The 19,327-nt window shown below is 38.5% G+C and overlaps 1 protein-coding gene across 2 annotated transcripts in view; it reads right to left on the bottom strand.

The window, feature by feature from the left end:
* Positions 1-19,327, bottom strand: part of slc24a4b (solute carrier family 24 member 4b) — an 83,098-nt gene that overhangs the window by 24,851 nt on the left and 38,920 nt on the right. For both annotated transcript variants that reach the window (XM_036582195.1, XM_036582194.1), the window contains exon 3: positions 2,809-2,885. In XM_036582195.1, coding sequence (XP_036438088.1) covers positions 2,809-2,885 — 77 coding nt within the window. The remainder of the gene's footprint in view (positions 1-2,808; positions 2,886-19,327) is intronic.

Here is a 19,327-nt window from a genome sequence, read left to right as displayed (position 1 = left end):
CTAGTAGCTAACGAAACGGCAAAGAGAAAGATTTAAGACAAACATCGATGATTTGGAGACGAATGGACTTAACTGCATTTATAATCACTCAGATGGTTTCCTGATACGTTTAATCTGCAACGAGAAACTGACGAAGACTAAAAAGTCGCAAAGCTGAAGTTGCTTCTCATGCGGCAGCTTCTTGTTTAAATTTTCCTGTTCCACCTTAAATGGTGTAGCAGTTACATTCTGGCACCTCAGGTACCGTTTAAGGTGGAACAGGAGAATTTGAACAAGAAGCTGGCGAATGAGAAGCTGAAAAATGAATGTCTCCCAATGTGCATGATACACAGTCCAAGATTTTGGTGTCAACATTGACAACTGCGGTGGCTCGAGCTTAAGTGCCCTCACATTAGCACTTGCAGCCTCGCAGATTAGACATGATGGCGTTGAGCACTTCAGTGAACATCACAGAACATAGGTCTAACGTCTGTGAGTCTGTGGGCCTGGAGTTTCAAGGTTTAAGTTGGTTGTGACAAATAATTTGAGAACCTGAAGTGACAAATGAGGCCTCAAGATGGCTACTAGCTATAAAATGTACTTTTGTCCATGTGTATAGATAACAGTACATCATACAGTACCAGACACCACATAATGAAGTCTATTAAACTTCATTATAGTTTGATTATCAAACACGAAACCAGGGTTCGCCATGACTACAACACAAATTTAGCTATTTTATTTAGTATCCAAAACCACCAGTGAACCTACACAAGTTTTAATATGTAATGTTGATCGTAAAATAGTGCTAAATTTGAAAAATGAAGTTTCCTTTTCCCCCTCATGCACCTCTCCATTGCAAATGGAGATAATAAATAAATTACAATACATATTAGGCCAAAATGTAATCACAAAAATGAACTATGTATTGTTATGTAGAATAAAATTAAAATTGCAACTTTTGTGACTTAAAAATTCCACTTTCAAATTGAGATTTTGATATAGAAATAATTAATTGGTCAATCCCAATTCTAAGGGATTCAGAGAGGTAGGAAAAAGTACACAAATGTCATAAGTGGACTATAAGTGGACTTTAGGGGGTATAAATTATATACAAGAAAATTGTGAGATATGGGGCTTTTTTTAAAGTCTTTTACCGCCTACTTCCTTTATGCTCTGTCTCCATTTAAATATTTTGCAAATTTTAAGCGAATCTCCAAAAAGCTGGCAAAAGAAAATGAGAATTAATCTGTCTTTGTATCATCTACTGTTTTGTGGAAATTCCTGAAGATGACATAACTCATGTTTGCTGTATGGCACAAGAACAGAGCATTCCACATCAAGCCACTCTGAATGACTCAGATTACATCTTAACCATTTAATTATGTAGCTATTTTAAGTTTGTTTTTCAAATACTGTAATATTTATCACTTAAACTACTGTAGTGTGATGCTCTCCACTGTTCAGCCCTATCTCTTGCTTTTCTATCCAAAAACAAGAGCTTTTAAATAGGAGCCAAGCTACATAAAATTGCTTTTGTAAATCACCTCAGAAACAAAAGCAGCCTGGCCTGGTCAGAGAAAAGGTGATAAACCTCAAGTGGTCAGTGCTCAAGCACCAGAAAGGCCATAAGAGAGAAAGATAGCCACCATAAACTTAAACCAGCCAATGAACTCCTCCTTAACTAGCGCTGATTGACTCATGTACGGCTCTAACGGAGGCAGCACTTTTCCTGAAGATTTAATAATCAATAACTTCCGCGCTCCTCCAACATAAAAAATGACTTCCGCTCTCTGTGAAGCTGCTCTGATGAATAAATTATGGATCGGCCTTCTTGTTGCAGCAGAAGCAGCCACTGCAGTAACAGAAATTGTCCACAGGGGGAGCCATCGGACTGGAAATGATGCAGCGCGTCTGAATTAGAGTCGACAAGGACGGAACAAGCGAGGTTTAAATAACGCAATACATAGCAATACATTATAGAGTCACACAACACGTTACGTAACCAGGAGCAGATTCTGATTGTGCTGCAAATGGCCAACGTGAGCAAGTCAATCAGGTTAAGCTGGGAGTGTTACTAGGACAGGATTAGCACTGGAGCACTAGTTTTATAATATTGGTGAATAATACTTGTTCTAACAGAACAATCAGGCTTATGGTCAGAGAACCACAGACATTCCATCAGACATGAGCTTCCACTCATTTGGAAGATCTACTTTAGCCCTACATTACAAGCCTGTCTTAAGGCGTCTACCTAAAAGGTCCACGTGGACTGTTTGGAGAGGCATGTGTGTAAAGTTTGAATGATGAGAAATGAGGCAAAGATGGAGAGACAGCCAGAGGTGAAAGAGACATAGATGTGAAAGATAGAGGTATGATATGACAACGGTGTAGAAATAAGGTGGGGAGGAAGGAATAGAGAGAGAGAGAGAGAGAGAGAGAGAGAGAGAGAAAGGAGAGAGAGACAGAAAGGAGAGATGAGGGAGATATGAGGTGGAGAGATTGTGTGTGTGTGTGTGTGTGTGTGTGTGTGCGTGTGTGTGTGTGTGTGTGTGTGTAGGCGTGTGAGTGAGTGTGAGTGAGAGAGAGAGAGAGAGAGAGAGAGAGAGAGAGAGACGAAAGGAGAGAACGAGAGAGTAAGAGAGATGAGGGAGATAGTGGTGGAGAGATAGTGTGTGTGCATGTGAGAGAGAGAGGGAGAGCGAGAGAGAGAGAGATAAAGGAGAGAGTGGGAGAGATGAGGGAAATATGTGGTGAAGAGATTGTGTGTGTGAAAGAGAGAGAGAGCGAAAGAGAGAGAGAGAGAGATAAAGCAGGTTTCTCTCTCACCGCTAGGATGTGCAGTAGTACTGCTCCACTCTTCCTCTCAGTGTTGGTGAAGAAGTCGTCAGGAAACTCATGGACGGCTGAAACAAACACACACAGGTTACTTTGCATTGTTAACTGTAGTTTGGGGGGTTAAGAGTAATAAAACCTGTATTCATCTTTATTTCTGCAGTGTGTGTTCAGACTTTGATCGATTAAAACGAACCCTGATACGATAGTTCCGTTAGCGCAGTTCATTAGAACAAGTGAGAACACTGACATCCAAACTCTGGTGCACCAAATAAGTGGACTGAGACACTCTGAGCAGGTGGTCTTGGTTCACTTAAAAAAACATCTTGTGTAGTTCGCTTTAAAGTATGAACACTGCACAGAACTGAGACAACTAAATGGAAAAAAGACAGAATGAACCGTCATCTTTCTGATGCTGTTTGTGTTTTATCATTCGTTCTATCATTCACTTCAGTCGCTGTGAATCGGTAATTACAGAACGGATAGATTAAATTTTACAAGCTGAGGCCTGTTGACCACACATTACATTCACCTTTACTTTGCCTAAGCCTAAATCTCAATCTTAACCCAAAACCAAAACCTAACCTTAACCTTGGTTTCAAAACCAACTCTAACACTGTTGAGAACCAACCAGGTTTCACCAGATAATCTCTGTGGGGCTATTCAAATAACGTGGGACACGTTAAGCCTCGGTGATAGGGCAATATAATGAAGATGTTTAAAAGGCAGTATAGTTAAGCAGGTGTTATCTCTGCTCCCTGTGCTGTAGACTGAGGTTTGATGCCCCACTCGGTCAGTCCCCTATGCTATACCAGTATGAGTCCTTGGGCAAGACTCCTAACACTACCCTCGCCTACCTGTGTAAAAAATGATCAAACTGTAAGGTGCTTTTATATTTTCTGGACATTCTTATTCTGGAGCGAGTGGCAGACAGATTCTATAATGCCAAGGCAGCAACAATTCGATTTTGGACTGATGCCATTAACAATGTTAAGACTCTGTAATCACAGACATCCTGCTTATGTTAAATACTTTTAAATATTATCTAGTTTTTTTCTTTTTTTACTTATTTATATATATACATTTTCTTTTTTTAGCCCCAACTCTGGTCCTTTTCCTTTTTGTGTTCTTGGTATGCAGAAAATATTGATTGTATGTTAACTAAGGAAAATCAATAAAAAAACTGTAAGGTGCTCTCAGTAAGAGCATCTTCCAAATGTTGTAAATGTAAAAGTTTTCCCCATCTGCACATTCAAAACACGTCAAGTTGAAATTTTCTCAACTTTTTTCAAAAGAACTATGATGAGGAGAAGCAACAATTGGATCAAATAAAATCCTTGGACCAATCGTAGACATGGGGGCCTCTGCTGTCTTCACTTGTAAACTTATAACAGCTGTATATATTTTAAAAGAAAGTGTGTCTAAGCTGCAGCAGACTGAGGGTATAAGCTGAGGGAGCAGGGTTGGGGGGAATTATAATTGATAATTGTATTTTTTTAACAAGAAAATATTGTGCAAATTATTTCTAGACATAGCCCAGTCCTAGCACATAGTATAAAAACGTGATAGCAGGTATCAGGTGATAGTTAATGTAACTATAGTTTAGTGTTACAAAATACATTTTTAAAAAACTTTTATACCTTCGTTCTTTCTTTACTGTTTTGTCTTTTTGGCCCTCAGCCCACCACAAACATTGCACTTTGGCCCCCAATGACAAACAGTTTTAACACCTCTGTTCTACAGCTACACAGCAAAATGTCAATTTTTGTTCTCAATGTTTATTTAGTGCTGGAAAATGGATCGTTGCTATTTAATTGCGTGACTGATTCCCTTCAAAATCAGATTTTAGCAAATGTTCTGTAAAGCTTGCTAAACCTAGCAACAGTTGCTACAAACATGGGTAAGTTGGCTAGAGTTCTGGAGATACTAATGATACCTACGACATGCTCAGGAAAGTGTATCGTGAAGTAATTTATGACGATAATGATATCACACCGTCATATCGCCCACCCCGGTATTCAGCATGCTGTGCTGGCCCTATGTGTATGAACACAGCTCTCTCAGTCTATCTCTGTCGATCTGCTCTGCCCAGCCGTATGCACTCCCAGCTGGGCCACAGCCTGATCCTTCACACCACCCTGTACACACTCCACAGCATCTGGCTCCCCAGCACACATACGCTCAGAAAGCCTGCTGGGGAACATGCAGCAATCTGCTCTTACTGTTCAGCATGGCTGCTTAATGCAGGCTCCTTTTAAAAGGTCAAGTAGAAGCTAAGTCCCCTGTGACATAAATAAAGCCCTTTGTGATATGAATACAAAGCGCCACTGATACGCCACTGTTCAGTATGCAGTCAGATCCTGTGCAGACTGTGGAAGTTTCTATTGTTCTTTCACGGCACTGATATCAAATCGGCATTACATCACAAGAGCAAAGAACTTACTTTCAGATGGATGCAGGCAGTGCTACAGTGATCAAACAGGATTTTGTCCCAATCCCGAGAATTTAACCAAGATATTGGAAAAACCAAACACTTCTTTAAAAGAGCCTCCCAGGTCAATAACTTCACAACTTTGTGTGGATTAAATTTAGTCATTTAATAAAGAAGCATTCACTTTATAAGGCTGGTATATTGTAGCGAGTAACACCTTGACCACACTTGCTGTAGACTGGGGTTCAGTGCCCCGCCTGGGCAGGCACCCTATGCTATATCACTTGGGCAAGACTTCTAACAAAATCTGTGTAAAAAAAAGGCGCTTTCAATAAGAGCATGTGCCAAATGACGTAAATGTAAAGCTTTTCCCACTTCACGTTCAAAAACAAGAACTGACCCAAATATGACTCAACAGAACTTGGTTCTAGTTCCTTTCCCACATGTTCAGAAGACAAATGGAACTGTTTATACTAACCACAATTTAAGATTTATTGGTCTTTTTATTGGTGTTTTATGTCACTCTGTTCATACTAGCAGATGACAAAGTGACAGGTGACCAGTCATTTCCTATGGGAGTACACAATTTGTAGCCATGATTTGGCAACAAGTGGCAGAACACAGAAGTGACACATAGAGTTGAAATTTTCTCAACTTCCAATAAGAACTATGATGAGGAGGAGCAAGGATCAGCTACAACAAAATCCTCAGCCCTATCGTAGATATGGGGGTCTAAAGACCCCAGCCTCTGCTGTCTAACCTTATAAACTTACAACAGCTGTTCATATTTTAAACAAAAACGACAATATATATTTAGTGCATTTTTACTTTTTCTCTTTTTCTCTCAGAAGCTTGGCAGTGTACCCACCCTCACATGACAACTAGAGTAGCCTCGAACACACCCACAAGAGACAAACTTGAGGCGACATTAGTAACTTCTTGTCTCCTAATGTGAACGTATACAAAAATCCTTATAGCAAAGTCTGTACACTCAGCGGCCATCTTTGCAACATCACCAGGCAGTTTTTCCCAGCCATACTAGACCAGGCTCCTCTCTCTTCGAATGGGGACCAAAATACGCAAAACTGAAGGCTGAATTAGCGTTTCAAAAACATATTTGCTATCACTGGTAAAATCCGACAAAAACCTCATAAATAGTTTGCAGTGTTTGGTTTAGTAACACACAAAAACGCGTTTTTCGTTTTAGGGCTTTTTCCACAAGCAGATGTTGAGCGTTACAAGCTTTCCTATTTATATTTCAACAAGTATCCTCCTTTATAACGTCTCTGAAGTATCCTAATGTGTCTAATTTAGCTAACCTTACTTACCTTTAGCTTAACTTATTGGCTGATATGAGATGATTTGTGTACTGTTCTGTGCACACACTTACACAAATGTCTACAGTTACAGAGAATCATGTGTAAAATGAAACAAAGCTGATATTTTTCCCTGTCAGGCGTAAAAATGAGCAAAAAAAATTGTTCTGGGGCCGCTAGCATAAATACTATTAGCGTTACCTTGACAAATAGATTATGTTGCTTTATGTCAAACTATCTACACAGTAATAACTCTAAAAATAGCAAATCAGCACATCAGCATACTGTCCTAATTTACACTGTGGTGCTCTTACTGGTCACGTAATAGTGACTGGCAACTTCATCTTCACCCAGAAAAGTAAAGGATTCACTAAATTGTTGTGAGCTTCAGCTGCAAGTGTTAGCAAAGACAAAGAATCCTCAGTAGGTTTAGTACTATCTATAGCAGCTCTACCTGCTTTAGAAAGCTGGAAAACAGAAAAACGTGAGTAAAGTCCATTACATACTTGGCTATTTTTGACATTACAGCCTCAAACACAAGAGGATTTCTACATTATTGTCACTGCTTTGTCGGTTATGTTTGAATTTATTATGAATTGTACCATAATGGAGCAACTTGCATGCTGACTGAACACAGTCCATTTTTCCTTCTCCTGTAAAGTGATCATTTTGGAGACACTTTGTTTTTGGAACAAGGTTCCAACAACAACAATATACAACCGTTATGTTTACAAACATTCTGGTTTAGTCTGAACCTGATAGTGAAACCCAAAAATTATTTTATTTGTTTTCTATTTTTGCCCTACAGATATTCACACATTTTAACCCTTATAGTCAACTTGATCTTATTTTTATCATGTTAGTTCAGGTCTCTGCTCGTAACAACACCATTCTTCATATCAGCTATCAATAACAGATAACGTTCTTGTCTTCCTGTAATCTTCCAGTCACAATCTTTTCCTCATATGTTGAAATCTGATACATGAAAATGTTAAGTATCTGCCAATACTGATGCAATATTTTTACTTTGAAAGCTGCTACTCTAAAATGAGCTATTATTATTATTAATATTATCAAGTGCTTCCTTTGCCTTAAACTCATATTTAATGCTGTAACTTTCATGTTTTTATGTAATATTCTGTAGTGCAACATTATATCCCTCAGTATCATTGGTTTCACGACACATACTGCAATCAGGCTGTGTCGGAAATATCGTATTTGCGAGATGAGCACACACGATTGCGACCACAATGTTGTAATCACTTTCTGAGTTGGGGGCATGTCAACAAAAAACAATTAATTCAGTCTGAACACAGAAGAATACAGCCACATGAATCAAACTCAATTCAAAGACACCTCCATTCAAATATTTTGTCAAATAGTCAATATCATAGTAATACGAGCTGTTCAATTTTGGGTGTCCCACACATCCCGACTGCTCTAGCATAGTCATGTGAGCTGCGATGCAGGTTTAGTTCTAGTGTTTACAGTAGTTGTAGTTCATTAGGTAATACAAACCGATTTTAGATGTTTGTGGGAAAAAAAGAGCCTCTCAATGTACAAAATACCGAATAAGCTGATTAGATTAGAACTGTAATGTCACCAGAAATGATTTAAGAGTTTACAGTTTGAAAATGTACTCCTAAATGCATCTTTGTATTCAGCTGCATCCCAAACCACACCTACTGTCTTTCTATCTTTAGCCTGTTTTGAGGGAATTAAAGCAGCACTACGCCATTTTTTGTTAAAGCTAAAAGAAGTAGCATTACTGAGAACTGGAAAAAAGAACTAAAATACGGTGAGTGTGCACTGCTGTGAGCTGTTCTGTAAAGTCTCAAATAATCTTTTAAAAGTCAGAGGTATCGGGACGAATTTGGTGGAAGTTTTTAGAGCCACATCATATGTCTTTAGGTATTAATGTCACACGAACAATCTCAAAAAGAAGAGCCAGCTTGATGTTTAGGTCTCAAATGCAAAATCAACATTATACTCGTAAATATATATGATGGCAATAGTACATAATTTCCTCACATTCTCTGAAGACACGTTCTTCACCAGGTTTTGACTGAATACTCTTTCAACATGCTCGTAAAAGGCACAACCAACGGTACAAAATATTCTCCTGCATGTTGCCTGCAAATACATATTTCCACCAGAGAGGTCTCCAAATCCCCAAATCCTACATGGTGTTGCTTTAATTGGTTCAATTAAAAAAATACCATATTACGCTGAGCCTTACCTTTAGGCATTAAACTATTTTGTTACCAGTGTAAACAGTGCCCCTTTGTGGTAAATCTGAGTTATTGTGGAGAAAATTAATTCTGTATATTTCACAAAATGAACATTAAAATACAAACTATTTACACGCTGCTTTCTACAGTTCAATAACAATTTGTTACACTTATGAGGTTAATACTTTGTAAAATCATTTTTATCTCAGTGCTAAAAGAAAAAACTACTTTGTGCTACAGCATTTGCAACTTTTACAGCACCAGTGCAAAGCAAACTTACCGTCCTTCATGAGAGAAGAACAAAAGTAAAGCAAAAAAGCATTTTTCCCAGCACGTCCATCGTGATTCTGACCAAAAACAATTTTGGTCACGGCAGACGTATGACCACCAAAGTCTTAAGTTAGAACTTCCAAAGAGGATTTCAAGGCAGTATTTATATATTTTTATGTTTTCATCCATCAGTGTTCTCTCACTACAATACCATCATGCATTGCACAATTACATTATACAATCACTGGGAATCTTACCACAGCAATAAAGAAATGCAATGATATTAAGGCTAACAAATACAAACATGATATTCAGCCAGCAAGTGGAAAACAACAACAACAGCAACAACAACAACATTCCAAAGCCATCCTATCTGACCTTAAATGTTTGCCGTTGTTCAAAATTTCCTCCCACTATCAGAAGGGGGTTTTCCTTGGCTTTAAACTGGAAAATCTCACTCTAGAGTATACTGTGGCACTGTGGGAGGTGAGTGGGCATGTTTAGAACAGATGTAGTGGTTGTTAATTTATTCAACTATTTTTTTTTTCAAAGATTAAAGGATCTAAAAGTAGGCCATCATGCTGAAACCAGCATTTTTTCTTCAGATTCAGATTCTGAGCCTTGTATCAGATTGGTGCCATACATTTCATCAAAATGGGGTAAACCTTGCCAGCCTCTGAAACACCTTCTAATTTTTGATTACATCCTTGTGCACCAGTGGGCGGGGAAAAATAATATTATAACAATGCAAATGCTGATGTGCTTTTAAGTAAAATCAGACCCTATCTCATTGGTCACACCGGGACACATAATGGATTCTGAAGTTTATTCAGATACAGAGTGGGGATGCAGTCTCACTTTCTGCTTTAAATTGCATGGTCGTGGCTAAAATAAGGCTCTGTGCATGGACAAAAAACACTGTGTTTCAGCAGTGACACGAAAATGTGGGACAGCGTTTTGTGAATAAAGTTTTTTTTCATTTAAAAATTTTACTCATGAAAAATCTAAATCTTACAACTTCACTTTAAATGCAAACAGAAATATCTCTAAAAAATGTAAGCATTATTTTCACAAGTGTAAATTTAGGGGTTGGGGTAAAAAAGGGGTAGAAAAAACAGGCTTTAAGATGGCAGCCACTGTTTTTGGCTATGTGATTAAGGTGACCAGATTTATGAAAAATAAAACCCGGGGACATTTCCAGTTTCATGTATCTTGAGCACTGCTGTACTGTAATAAACTATGGTGAAGGCCAACTGATAAAATTGAGTACAAACTAAGTAACCTTGTAAACAGTGTCAGAAAATCATACAATAGCTGATCATATAAAAGATTTAAAAGATCCCTATAAAAATGTACGTCTTGCTCCCCCCTTCATGAGATTTCTCACTAGTTGCTTTTTACAAATAGAGTCACTGAGTAAAAATGGTCTCAAAAGTCACTAAGTCCAGCGGCTCAGGCAGAGATGAGGCAGGGTATGTTTACCACAAAAGATTTAGTGGTTGTATGAGCCCATAATTCATATTCATTTTATCCATTAAATATTTTGGCATTAAAAAGAGACCCGTTGCTGCAGAAAAAACACCCGTAGCTCTAGCCCAATTACCAGACCCTAAACACCCACCTAGGCAGCTCTACTTCTGGAGAGAGAGAGAGAGAGAGAGAGAGAGAGAGAGAGAGAGAGAGAGATGGCTGCTATGAACCTTATCTATATGTCATGTATGGATGGCTGAGAAAGTGACGCAGTTTAAAAAAATGATGCGTGTGTAGATCACATGTCTGCCTACATTCAAGTAGATTGTATGCCTATAAAAATCAGAAAGCTGTCAAATCTGATAGCTACCTATCTCCTGGTTTCAAGTCCTGTAATCCACCACTGCTTTTAAACTCTGGATTCCCTTGTGTCTTGAAAAGACTTTTGTGGTGATGTTGTGGACTCACTTGACACTTGCTAGCTTCTGGTTGAGTTTTACACAGCAGTGTTCTCTAAAACAGGGGTGTCAAACTCAATCGCTAAAAGGGCCATACTAAAAAACCTCAACAAATCTGTGGGCCAGAGAACGCTCTTCTTCATCACTGCTATTTTTCTGTTGCTGTCTATCCAACTCTTCAGTGTTGTGTTTCGTTACGCTAATTAATGTGGTATTTTTTCATTACAGCCACAAGATCTCTACAAACGAGACAGATAATGGAAGTAAAAAGGTATCCGAGCTCCCACCCATCTTGAAATCACCACTGTTCACTTTTTGCAAACTAGGTGTTTTTTAGCTAGCTGGGTTAAGTGTGTATGTTGGTTGGACTGCAGCTGAAACGCAGCTGGTGTGTTTGGTGATGTGACTAGTGTAGTAGGATTGAGGTGTAACTGCTACCCTATAGATCGTTGTTGGGGGGAGGGAGATGGAGCACACTTCCTGTTGCAGCGTGTGCTGGGGATTGTAGTGCAGCACACCGCAAAAGGGGCTAATATGAATAGGAATTTAAAATTTTGTGGGCCTGATAGGATTGTGCCACGGGCCTTGTGTTAGACACATAGGCTCTGAAACTAGGAGAGCGAGCCACAGAAGTGATTAGTTGATAGCAGCAGCGACCCCCTCTGTTGGCCAAAACAAGCACAACACAAGACGTCTGTCTGTCTGTTCTGCTGCAGGTCTTTATTAGGACTTTCCAGTGTGTTTTTAATTCACACTTAACAGCTCCAGCCTGGGACAGGCCAGCAAAAATGGGGACTGTCCCTGGAAAATAGGGACATCTGGTCATCCTATATGCAATGTACCTTTGTACATAATTGCAGACATCATACAGCATCAGGAACCACATACGCAAGTCTATTAGAGATTACCTTACAACTCCACACGGTTTGAGGCCAGTGTTTGATGATTTAGGCATGCAGTTGGCACCATACTAACTGGCGAGGTATAAGTTTCCATTACTTGTTAGCTGCATTAGCCTCATAGCTCCAGTGTTAAAACCAAAGAAGCAACTTTCAGACGCCAAACATGTCTTGGCTGATCGACTACATTTAGAGTGAGGGAGAGGACTGTGTAAATTGGACTTTTCTCCAAATGGTCACTTTATAAATACCTTCAATGATTATGCGAGTCATTTGGTCGTACTTTCGTGAGGTGATGCCAAACAGCCTCTGAATAAGAGCAAAATGTGAATAAGACCATTAGTGCATTTACTTTTCAGATAACAGAGTCAGCGGCAAAAGATCTGATGATTTATTAATGAAGGACAGTGATGGGAATTTAAAAAGGAGACGTGCTCCTCAGCACTTTGAACCTGCAGAGCAAAAATAAACACATCAGACAGACTCTGAGGAGATAAGCAGAGACAGAGGTTTTGCTTTCATTGCATGCTCTTTTTAAAGTGTGTGGACTAGATCCAGACTTATTAACTGGCCCCTCCTCAACTGCTTGGTGGCTTTATAAGGTTATTAAAGGCGTCTAGAGGTTAAGAGCAAAGCACATAATTTATAAGACTGAGGAGTTGCCACTGTACAAGGCTTTCTGTTTTTTCACCTGTGTGAAATTTGAAAAGGTGCATTACAAAACTGGATGGAAAGACCAAAAATATGAAAAAAAGCCTACATTTAAGCTTGGATGAGGTGGAAAAGTCTAGTTTTGCACCAGGTTCTCTCAGAACTGTTGTTAAACTAGCCAAAACAAATTTACTATAAAATGAAACAGTGTTTGTATAAATTCAGAAAACAAAAACATGCCAGTCACAACTGCATATGTGTATATATTTCTATATTGTGGTCTATTTACACAAAGTTAGGTTAGTTCCATCATTTATGTAGGAATAGGCACTCCCAAAATTTTACGCTGTTGCACTGACGTAGAACTGTATGCTTGCACCAGGTCAAAACAAGCTCAAAACAAAGTGCCCGCTGTACCCTGATTGGTGTGTTTGCTTCACCTTTCCTTCGTTTTGACATGTTACGTTTTTATACACACATAAGCCAAAAGGAACGACAGATTTTGCATAATGTAGATATTTAACTTTGAAATGTAGTGGAGTGAAAGTAAAAAAAAATACTTCAGTAAAGTACAGATACACAAAAAACTACTAATTACATTTACTTTGTTACTGTCTACCACTGGGAATTTCCACAAAACAGTACCTGGAAAAAGACAGAGCATAAAAGATAAAAGCAAGTGGCAAAAAAGCCCATGTCTCACGATTTTTTCTTGTATTTATTTTTTTCCTACTTAAGTTCACTTCTAGTCCACTTATAACATTTGTGTAGTTTTCCAACCTCTCTAAACCTCTTCCAACCTCTTTGAATTAGGACTAACCAATTAATAATTTCTATATCAAAATTGCAATTCGCGAGTGAAATTTTTAAGTCACAAATTTTAATTACATGCTATATTACAATATTCAGCTGAAGCTTAATTATAATTAAATCATTAGGATGTAAATAGTCATTCAGAGTGGTTTGGTGTGAAATGCTCTGTTCTAGAGAAACAGAGTCAGAATTGTTTACAGTGGTGGTGATAGGAACTAGACATCCACCTCTAAAAGCTCCCTCACAGAGAGTTATTACATGATACGTTTAGTAATACACTGCTTAATGACTGAGACACAGGATCACTACAGTTTTGCAATAAAGTTTTGCCTTTGAGCCTAAATTAGGTTAAAATGTGCTTTATTTTAATCCATTCACAGCAGAGGGATACATACAGGGCGTTGTAAGGCCAGATAAAATAGTCCCCAAAGAATTTATCAGATTTATCATTATTTTACCATCATCAACATTACATATAAAACTCAGAAGGCACATGTAGGTTCACTGGTGGTATTGGATAGTAAGTAAAATAGCTATATTTGTGTTGTAGACTTGGCGACCCCTGGTTCCTATCACCACCACAGCAAAGACATCTGCGACAGTAAGTTTCTTTACAATGAACCATTTCACATCAAACCACTCTGAAAGGTGATATTTACAACTCAACCAGCGAATTATGCAGAAGTTTTGAAAAATTGGTGGAATTCCCCTTCAAGTTTTAAATGAGGAAATTTAGCCTAATAACGCAGAGCTCACAGACTGGCACACAACATCTACTTATAATTAGACTTTAAATTTTCTGTAGCTTTTAGGCAGATATATGTAAATGAGCTCTGTTCTGATTGGATGCCCTGTACTGTGCCTCATTCCAAAAGAAGTCAAGATTGAAATTCTCCAGGCCATGGGGGAATAATTACTTCAGACATTCCTTTTTAGATGTACATTTCATTTGGAACGCTGTTATGACCTGTTTACTTCCTGACAGTCAGAAGCAGCACAACGTTTAATCATCTTCCACTCCAGTAACTGCTGCAGACTCTCTGCAGGAACAACACTCTGCATCACTTCAACAGGAAAGGGGCAGCACTAAAACTGCTGAAGGCAGAATAGGTAGGCTTGTGATGTCACAACCATGATGAATTCAAAACAGGCTGTTTTTGGAGGTTACAGACCACATGGAAAGGGAACTGAATGTTTTTGAAACAATGCCTACATCAAACTCTTCAAATAAAGCAAGGGAAAGATTCATGCACAGTCTACAAAAGGTCAGTGTCAAGTTAGAACACCAAGAAAAAAAATCAAACCCCACAGCAACCTAAAATGGGCAGCACATGCACAACCGTGAGAAGGTGGTGACGGCTCCTCTGACGCTGCTCTAAGAATAGCACCGTATAGATTAATGCATCAAGCAGGTCAAGGTGACTTCTGCACCAGTCCAGCCAACAGCATCGTTAACCAGAGCTCATCATACATGCTGTGTGAGTGTCTCACCACCTCTGGAGCCTGAGACAGGCACGGGTAACAGGTTACAGAGAGGAAAGACTGCAGAGACTCTGCAAGTGCTGGGCCACCAAAGAGAATCATTTCTAAATCAATAAAGCAAGAAACAGACTCCAGAACTTCACCAAGTATTTACAGCAGAGCTCATAGTAGGGCCCAACCAATATATCGTTTGGACAATAAAATGGGCCAATATTAACATTTGGCACAGACAGATTTCCTTAGAGCTCATGCTGTATAACAGGCCTGTGTCCAATGATGACTAACTAAGTTACCACGGTAACCACCCCGGCAAACACTCATTTAACACCTTTTCAAAAGCAATCAATCAATCAACCTTTATTTCGACTCAGAAGTGCATTGAGGGTGACCCTCATTTACAACGTAGCTGAGCAAATTGAAAGGGGATTGAAAAAGTTACAATTAATCAACTAAAACAAATGAAAATCAGCAAGACAAGAAGATTTATAAAGAAATAAGAATAACAGCTCACATGATAAACATAAAACATAAAACAGCAATAAAATACACAACGAAGACACAATAAAAGTAACTTAAAGAACCAACTCAGATAACAAGTAATAACAAAACGAAAAATCTTAGAAATGAAATTATTTACTAAAATAAAACAGAAAACACCAGTGAGCCGAGTTGGTTGAGTTGGTTTATTTTACGTAAATATAGCTACAACAGTACTATTCCCACAAATAAAAATAACTCAACTTTTGTTGTGACATCATATCTTACTGTAATATCATGTTTATTGAACCTAACATAGATGAGACTGTTCTAGAATTGCAGCAACTGTGCTGACTGAACACGCTTAGTGCGTAAGACAGATATCACGCCTGTACAAAACGCCACCTACAGTGCTGTGTACTACTACTACTAATACTAATAAGAATAATTATATTAATAATAATAATAATAATAATAATAACAACATAACAACAGTAACACTTTTTCTTCTAGTAATTGAAAGCCTGAAAGCCTGAAAGTCTGAAGCAGGGATGTGGGAAGGTGTTTTAAGTTGGGGGTACTAACATTTTAAGCTGAAAAAAACATTGACAATAAAGTGCCAGCCTTTATTATGTTAGATCATTTTTAAAGTTTAAAAAACAATTTTAGGCTTCTTTGGGGCTCAGAACAGCTCTGCATACACTTTTCCCTCCTTGCACCTCAACCTGGTTTTAGTAACACGTCTCCAAAGCTGCCCACAGCTGGAGAGACGTTATAGAACTGGGCCAATGTTACAAAAGCAATTATTTTTAATACTTTAATAATATTATATTAAATTAGGACCACCTTGACCCTCAGTATTGACCTTGTTTCAGCATACTTGTCTATAACACACATCTAAATCATGCAAACACTTCTCTAAATGATGAAACCCTCAAATCAACACTGATCATGTGAGGCGTCAGTGCTTCTACGCAGCGTGAGAAATATGAATGGCATGTAGTGAGAGTGGCGAATTAGAGCTGATGGTATTGTCTTCACTGAAGCTTAGCTGTGTTTGACCACAGCAGGTCAGTGTTTAGGCCAGTCAGCCCAGCCTTACTCAACACATTCCAACAAGCAGCCATTTAGCGTTTAGCTTTTGACTCAGAGTCACACATTTCTGCAGCCTTGTTTTTTCACTCAGTAAACACCAGGGTCAGTTCAAGATTTAGGACACATCCTTTAGTTGGCTTCAAAGTTTATTTATAACTGAAACGCCACACGGCTAACAATTAGCAGAAATTTGGTGTGGGTAAATGAGGCCACTGGACTAGTAAAATTGACTTGTTATTAGCCTAGCAAAACAAACACTCTTATATTAATGGATACTTATTCAATTATTATTTTACTTTTAAAATTGCATTTTGAAGTATTTTAGTAACCAAAGGTTATTTTTAGTAATAAAGCATTTAAAACTTTGTATACTGTTATGTCTTTCGGCCCTCTGCCCTTAGCCCCGCCCCTAGAAAAAAGTTTGTGCACTCCTGGTTCAAACCCAAATGGAAGAGAAATACAGTGCTTGAAAGTTTGTGAGCCCTTTAGAATTTTCTATATTTTTGCGTAAATTAAGACCCAAAACTTCAGAACTCCTAATAGTAGATAAAGAGAACTAAATAAAACAAATGAGACAAAAATACAGACCTGGTCATTTAATTATTAAGGAAAATGATCCAGTATTACATATCTGTGAGTGACAAAAGAATGTGAACCTTTAGAATTAGCAGTTAATTTGAAGGTGAAATTAGAGTCTGGTGTTTTCAATCAATGGGATGGCAATCAGGTGTGAGTGACCACCCTGTTTAATTTAAAGAACAAGGATCTATCACAGTCTGATCTTCACAACACGTGTTTGTGGGAGTGTATTGTGGCATGAACAAAGGAGCTTCCTGAGGACCTCAGAAGAAGAGTTCTTGATGCTCTTCAGGCTGAAAAAGGTGACAAAAGCACCAATCCACAGACAGCCAGATTGTGTACAAATGGAGGAAATTGAAGACCATTGTTACACTCCCCAGTCAACCAACAAAGATCACACCAAAAGCAAGGCGTGTAATAGTCCGCAAGGTCACAAAGGAACCCAGGGTAACTTCTAAGTATCTAAAGGCCCGTCTCATAGTGCTAATGTTAATGTTCATGAGTCCACCATCAGGAGAACTCTGAACAACAATGGTGTGCATGGCAGCGTTGGAAGGGGGAGAGCCGCTGCTCTCCAAAATAAAACATTGCTGCCCGTCTGCAGATTGCTTAAGATCACATGGACAAACCAGAAGGTTATTGGAACAGTGTTTTGTGGATGGATGAGACCAAACTAGATTTTTTTTAATGTGTTATGTTTGGAGAAAGAAAACACTGTATTCCAGCATAAAAACCTTATCCCATCAGTGAAACACGGTGGTGGTAGTATCATGGCCTGGGCCTGTTTTGCTGCATCTGGGCCAAGATGACTTGCCTTCATGAACTCTGAATTATACCAGCAAATTCTACAGGAAAATGTCAGGACATCTGTCTGTGGGCTGAAGCTCAAGAGTCTTGCAGCAAGACAATGACCTTAAGTACACATGTCGTTCTACCAAAGAATGGTTATAGAAGAATCAAGTTAATGTTCCAAGTCAAAGTCCTGACCTTAATCCTATAGAAATGTTGTGGAAGGACCTGAAGCAAGCAGTTCATGGGAGGAATCCCACCAAAATAACAGAGTTAAAGCTGTTTTGTACAGAGGAATGGGCTAAAATTCCACCAAGCTGATACGCAGCTCTAATCAACAGTTATCGGAAATGCTTAGTTGCAGTTGTTGCTGCACAAGGGGGTCACACCAGATACTGAAAGCAAAGGTTCACCATTCACAGATGTGTAATATTGGATCATTTTCCTCAATAATTACATGACAAAGTCTGATATTTTTGTCTGATTTGTTTAAATGGTTTCTCTTTATCTACTATTAGGACTTGTGTGAAAATCTGAAAAAAAGTTTTAGGTCAAATTTATGCAGAAATTTACAAAATTCTAAAGAGTTCACAAACTTTCAAGCATCACCGTATATGTAAACTGTACTTACCAAACACATTTGAAAATAGTCAAAAATGTATTGAGATTGAAATGCACTTTGGAACAAAACACTAAGTTTGGAAGGTACCTCGCTTATAAAAATGTACTTCTTTTCCATATAGGAACCATTTGGTATTAAAATATGATCAAATTTCCATCCTCATCTCCTCAGACAAAGGTCAACTCAGGGAGAGAACTAAAAGCATTCATTGCGGTCCCTTCAGAGTCAGGATAAGAGCCAAATAACCATGTTCAATAATGAACTGTCATGTAGCGACTACTTCAGAAATCTGACTTCCAATTTTCTAACGCACTGTATACATTAAAAGTAACCCAGCAGCTCGGAAGACTTTCCAGATATCTGTCTCAGTATCTCTGCATCTCTACTCTGTAAACAAAGACCAACTTTACGTCCAGGCAGAACGTTTTACATTAGCCATTTGTTTTGTACTGAATTTTGAGGAAGTCTAAAGCAGCTGAAGTGAATCTCAGATGTAAAAGGATTAAAAATACATCTCTGTTTGGACACCTGACTGAGATGATCACAGAGGAAATTACTGCTGGCATGTTTGTTCATCTGTCTCTTCCCTCTGTCCTGCATCTCCTTTCTTTGCCTGCTAATCCATCCTCAGAGTCAGTGTACATCACAGCACCTGCAGCTTCTGCTGACTGGATGGGGCTTCAGGAACATTTCCCAATAAACCCAAATCCAAAACTAAGAGTGTGTTTTTATCTGTTGTTCTTTTGTCCAGACCAAAGTAGAAAATAATATATTGTTGTATTTCAGTTCTAGTTCGCTTATCATTTCCAGTGACACATTTGGCACTAAATCAAAAGATGCAAACAGTTTACAAAAGTTGGGCAAATATTATGATTTTTATGCTGACTCTGATCTAACTGAACTTACTGTCTAATGTTTCTTATGAGATTT

The sequence above is a fragment of the Colossoma macropomum genome, unplaced genomic scaffold, assembly GCF_904425465.1.
Source record: "Colossoma macropomum unplaced genomic scaffold, Colossoma_macropomum, whole genome shotgun sequence".
NCBI lineage: Eukaryota > Metazoa > Chordata > Actinopteri > Characiformes > Serrasalmidae > Colossoma > Colossoma macropomum.
Note: the sequence above shows the minus strand (reverse complement) of the source record. Positions and strands in the feature narration are given on the sequence as shown.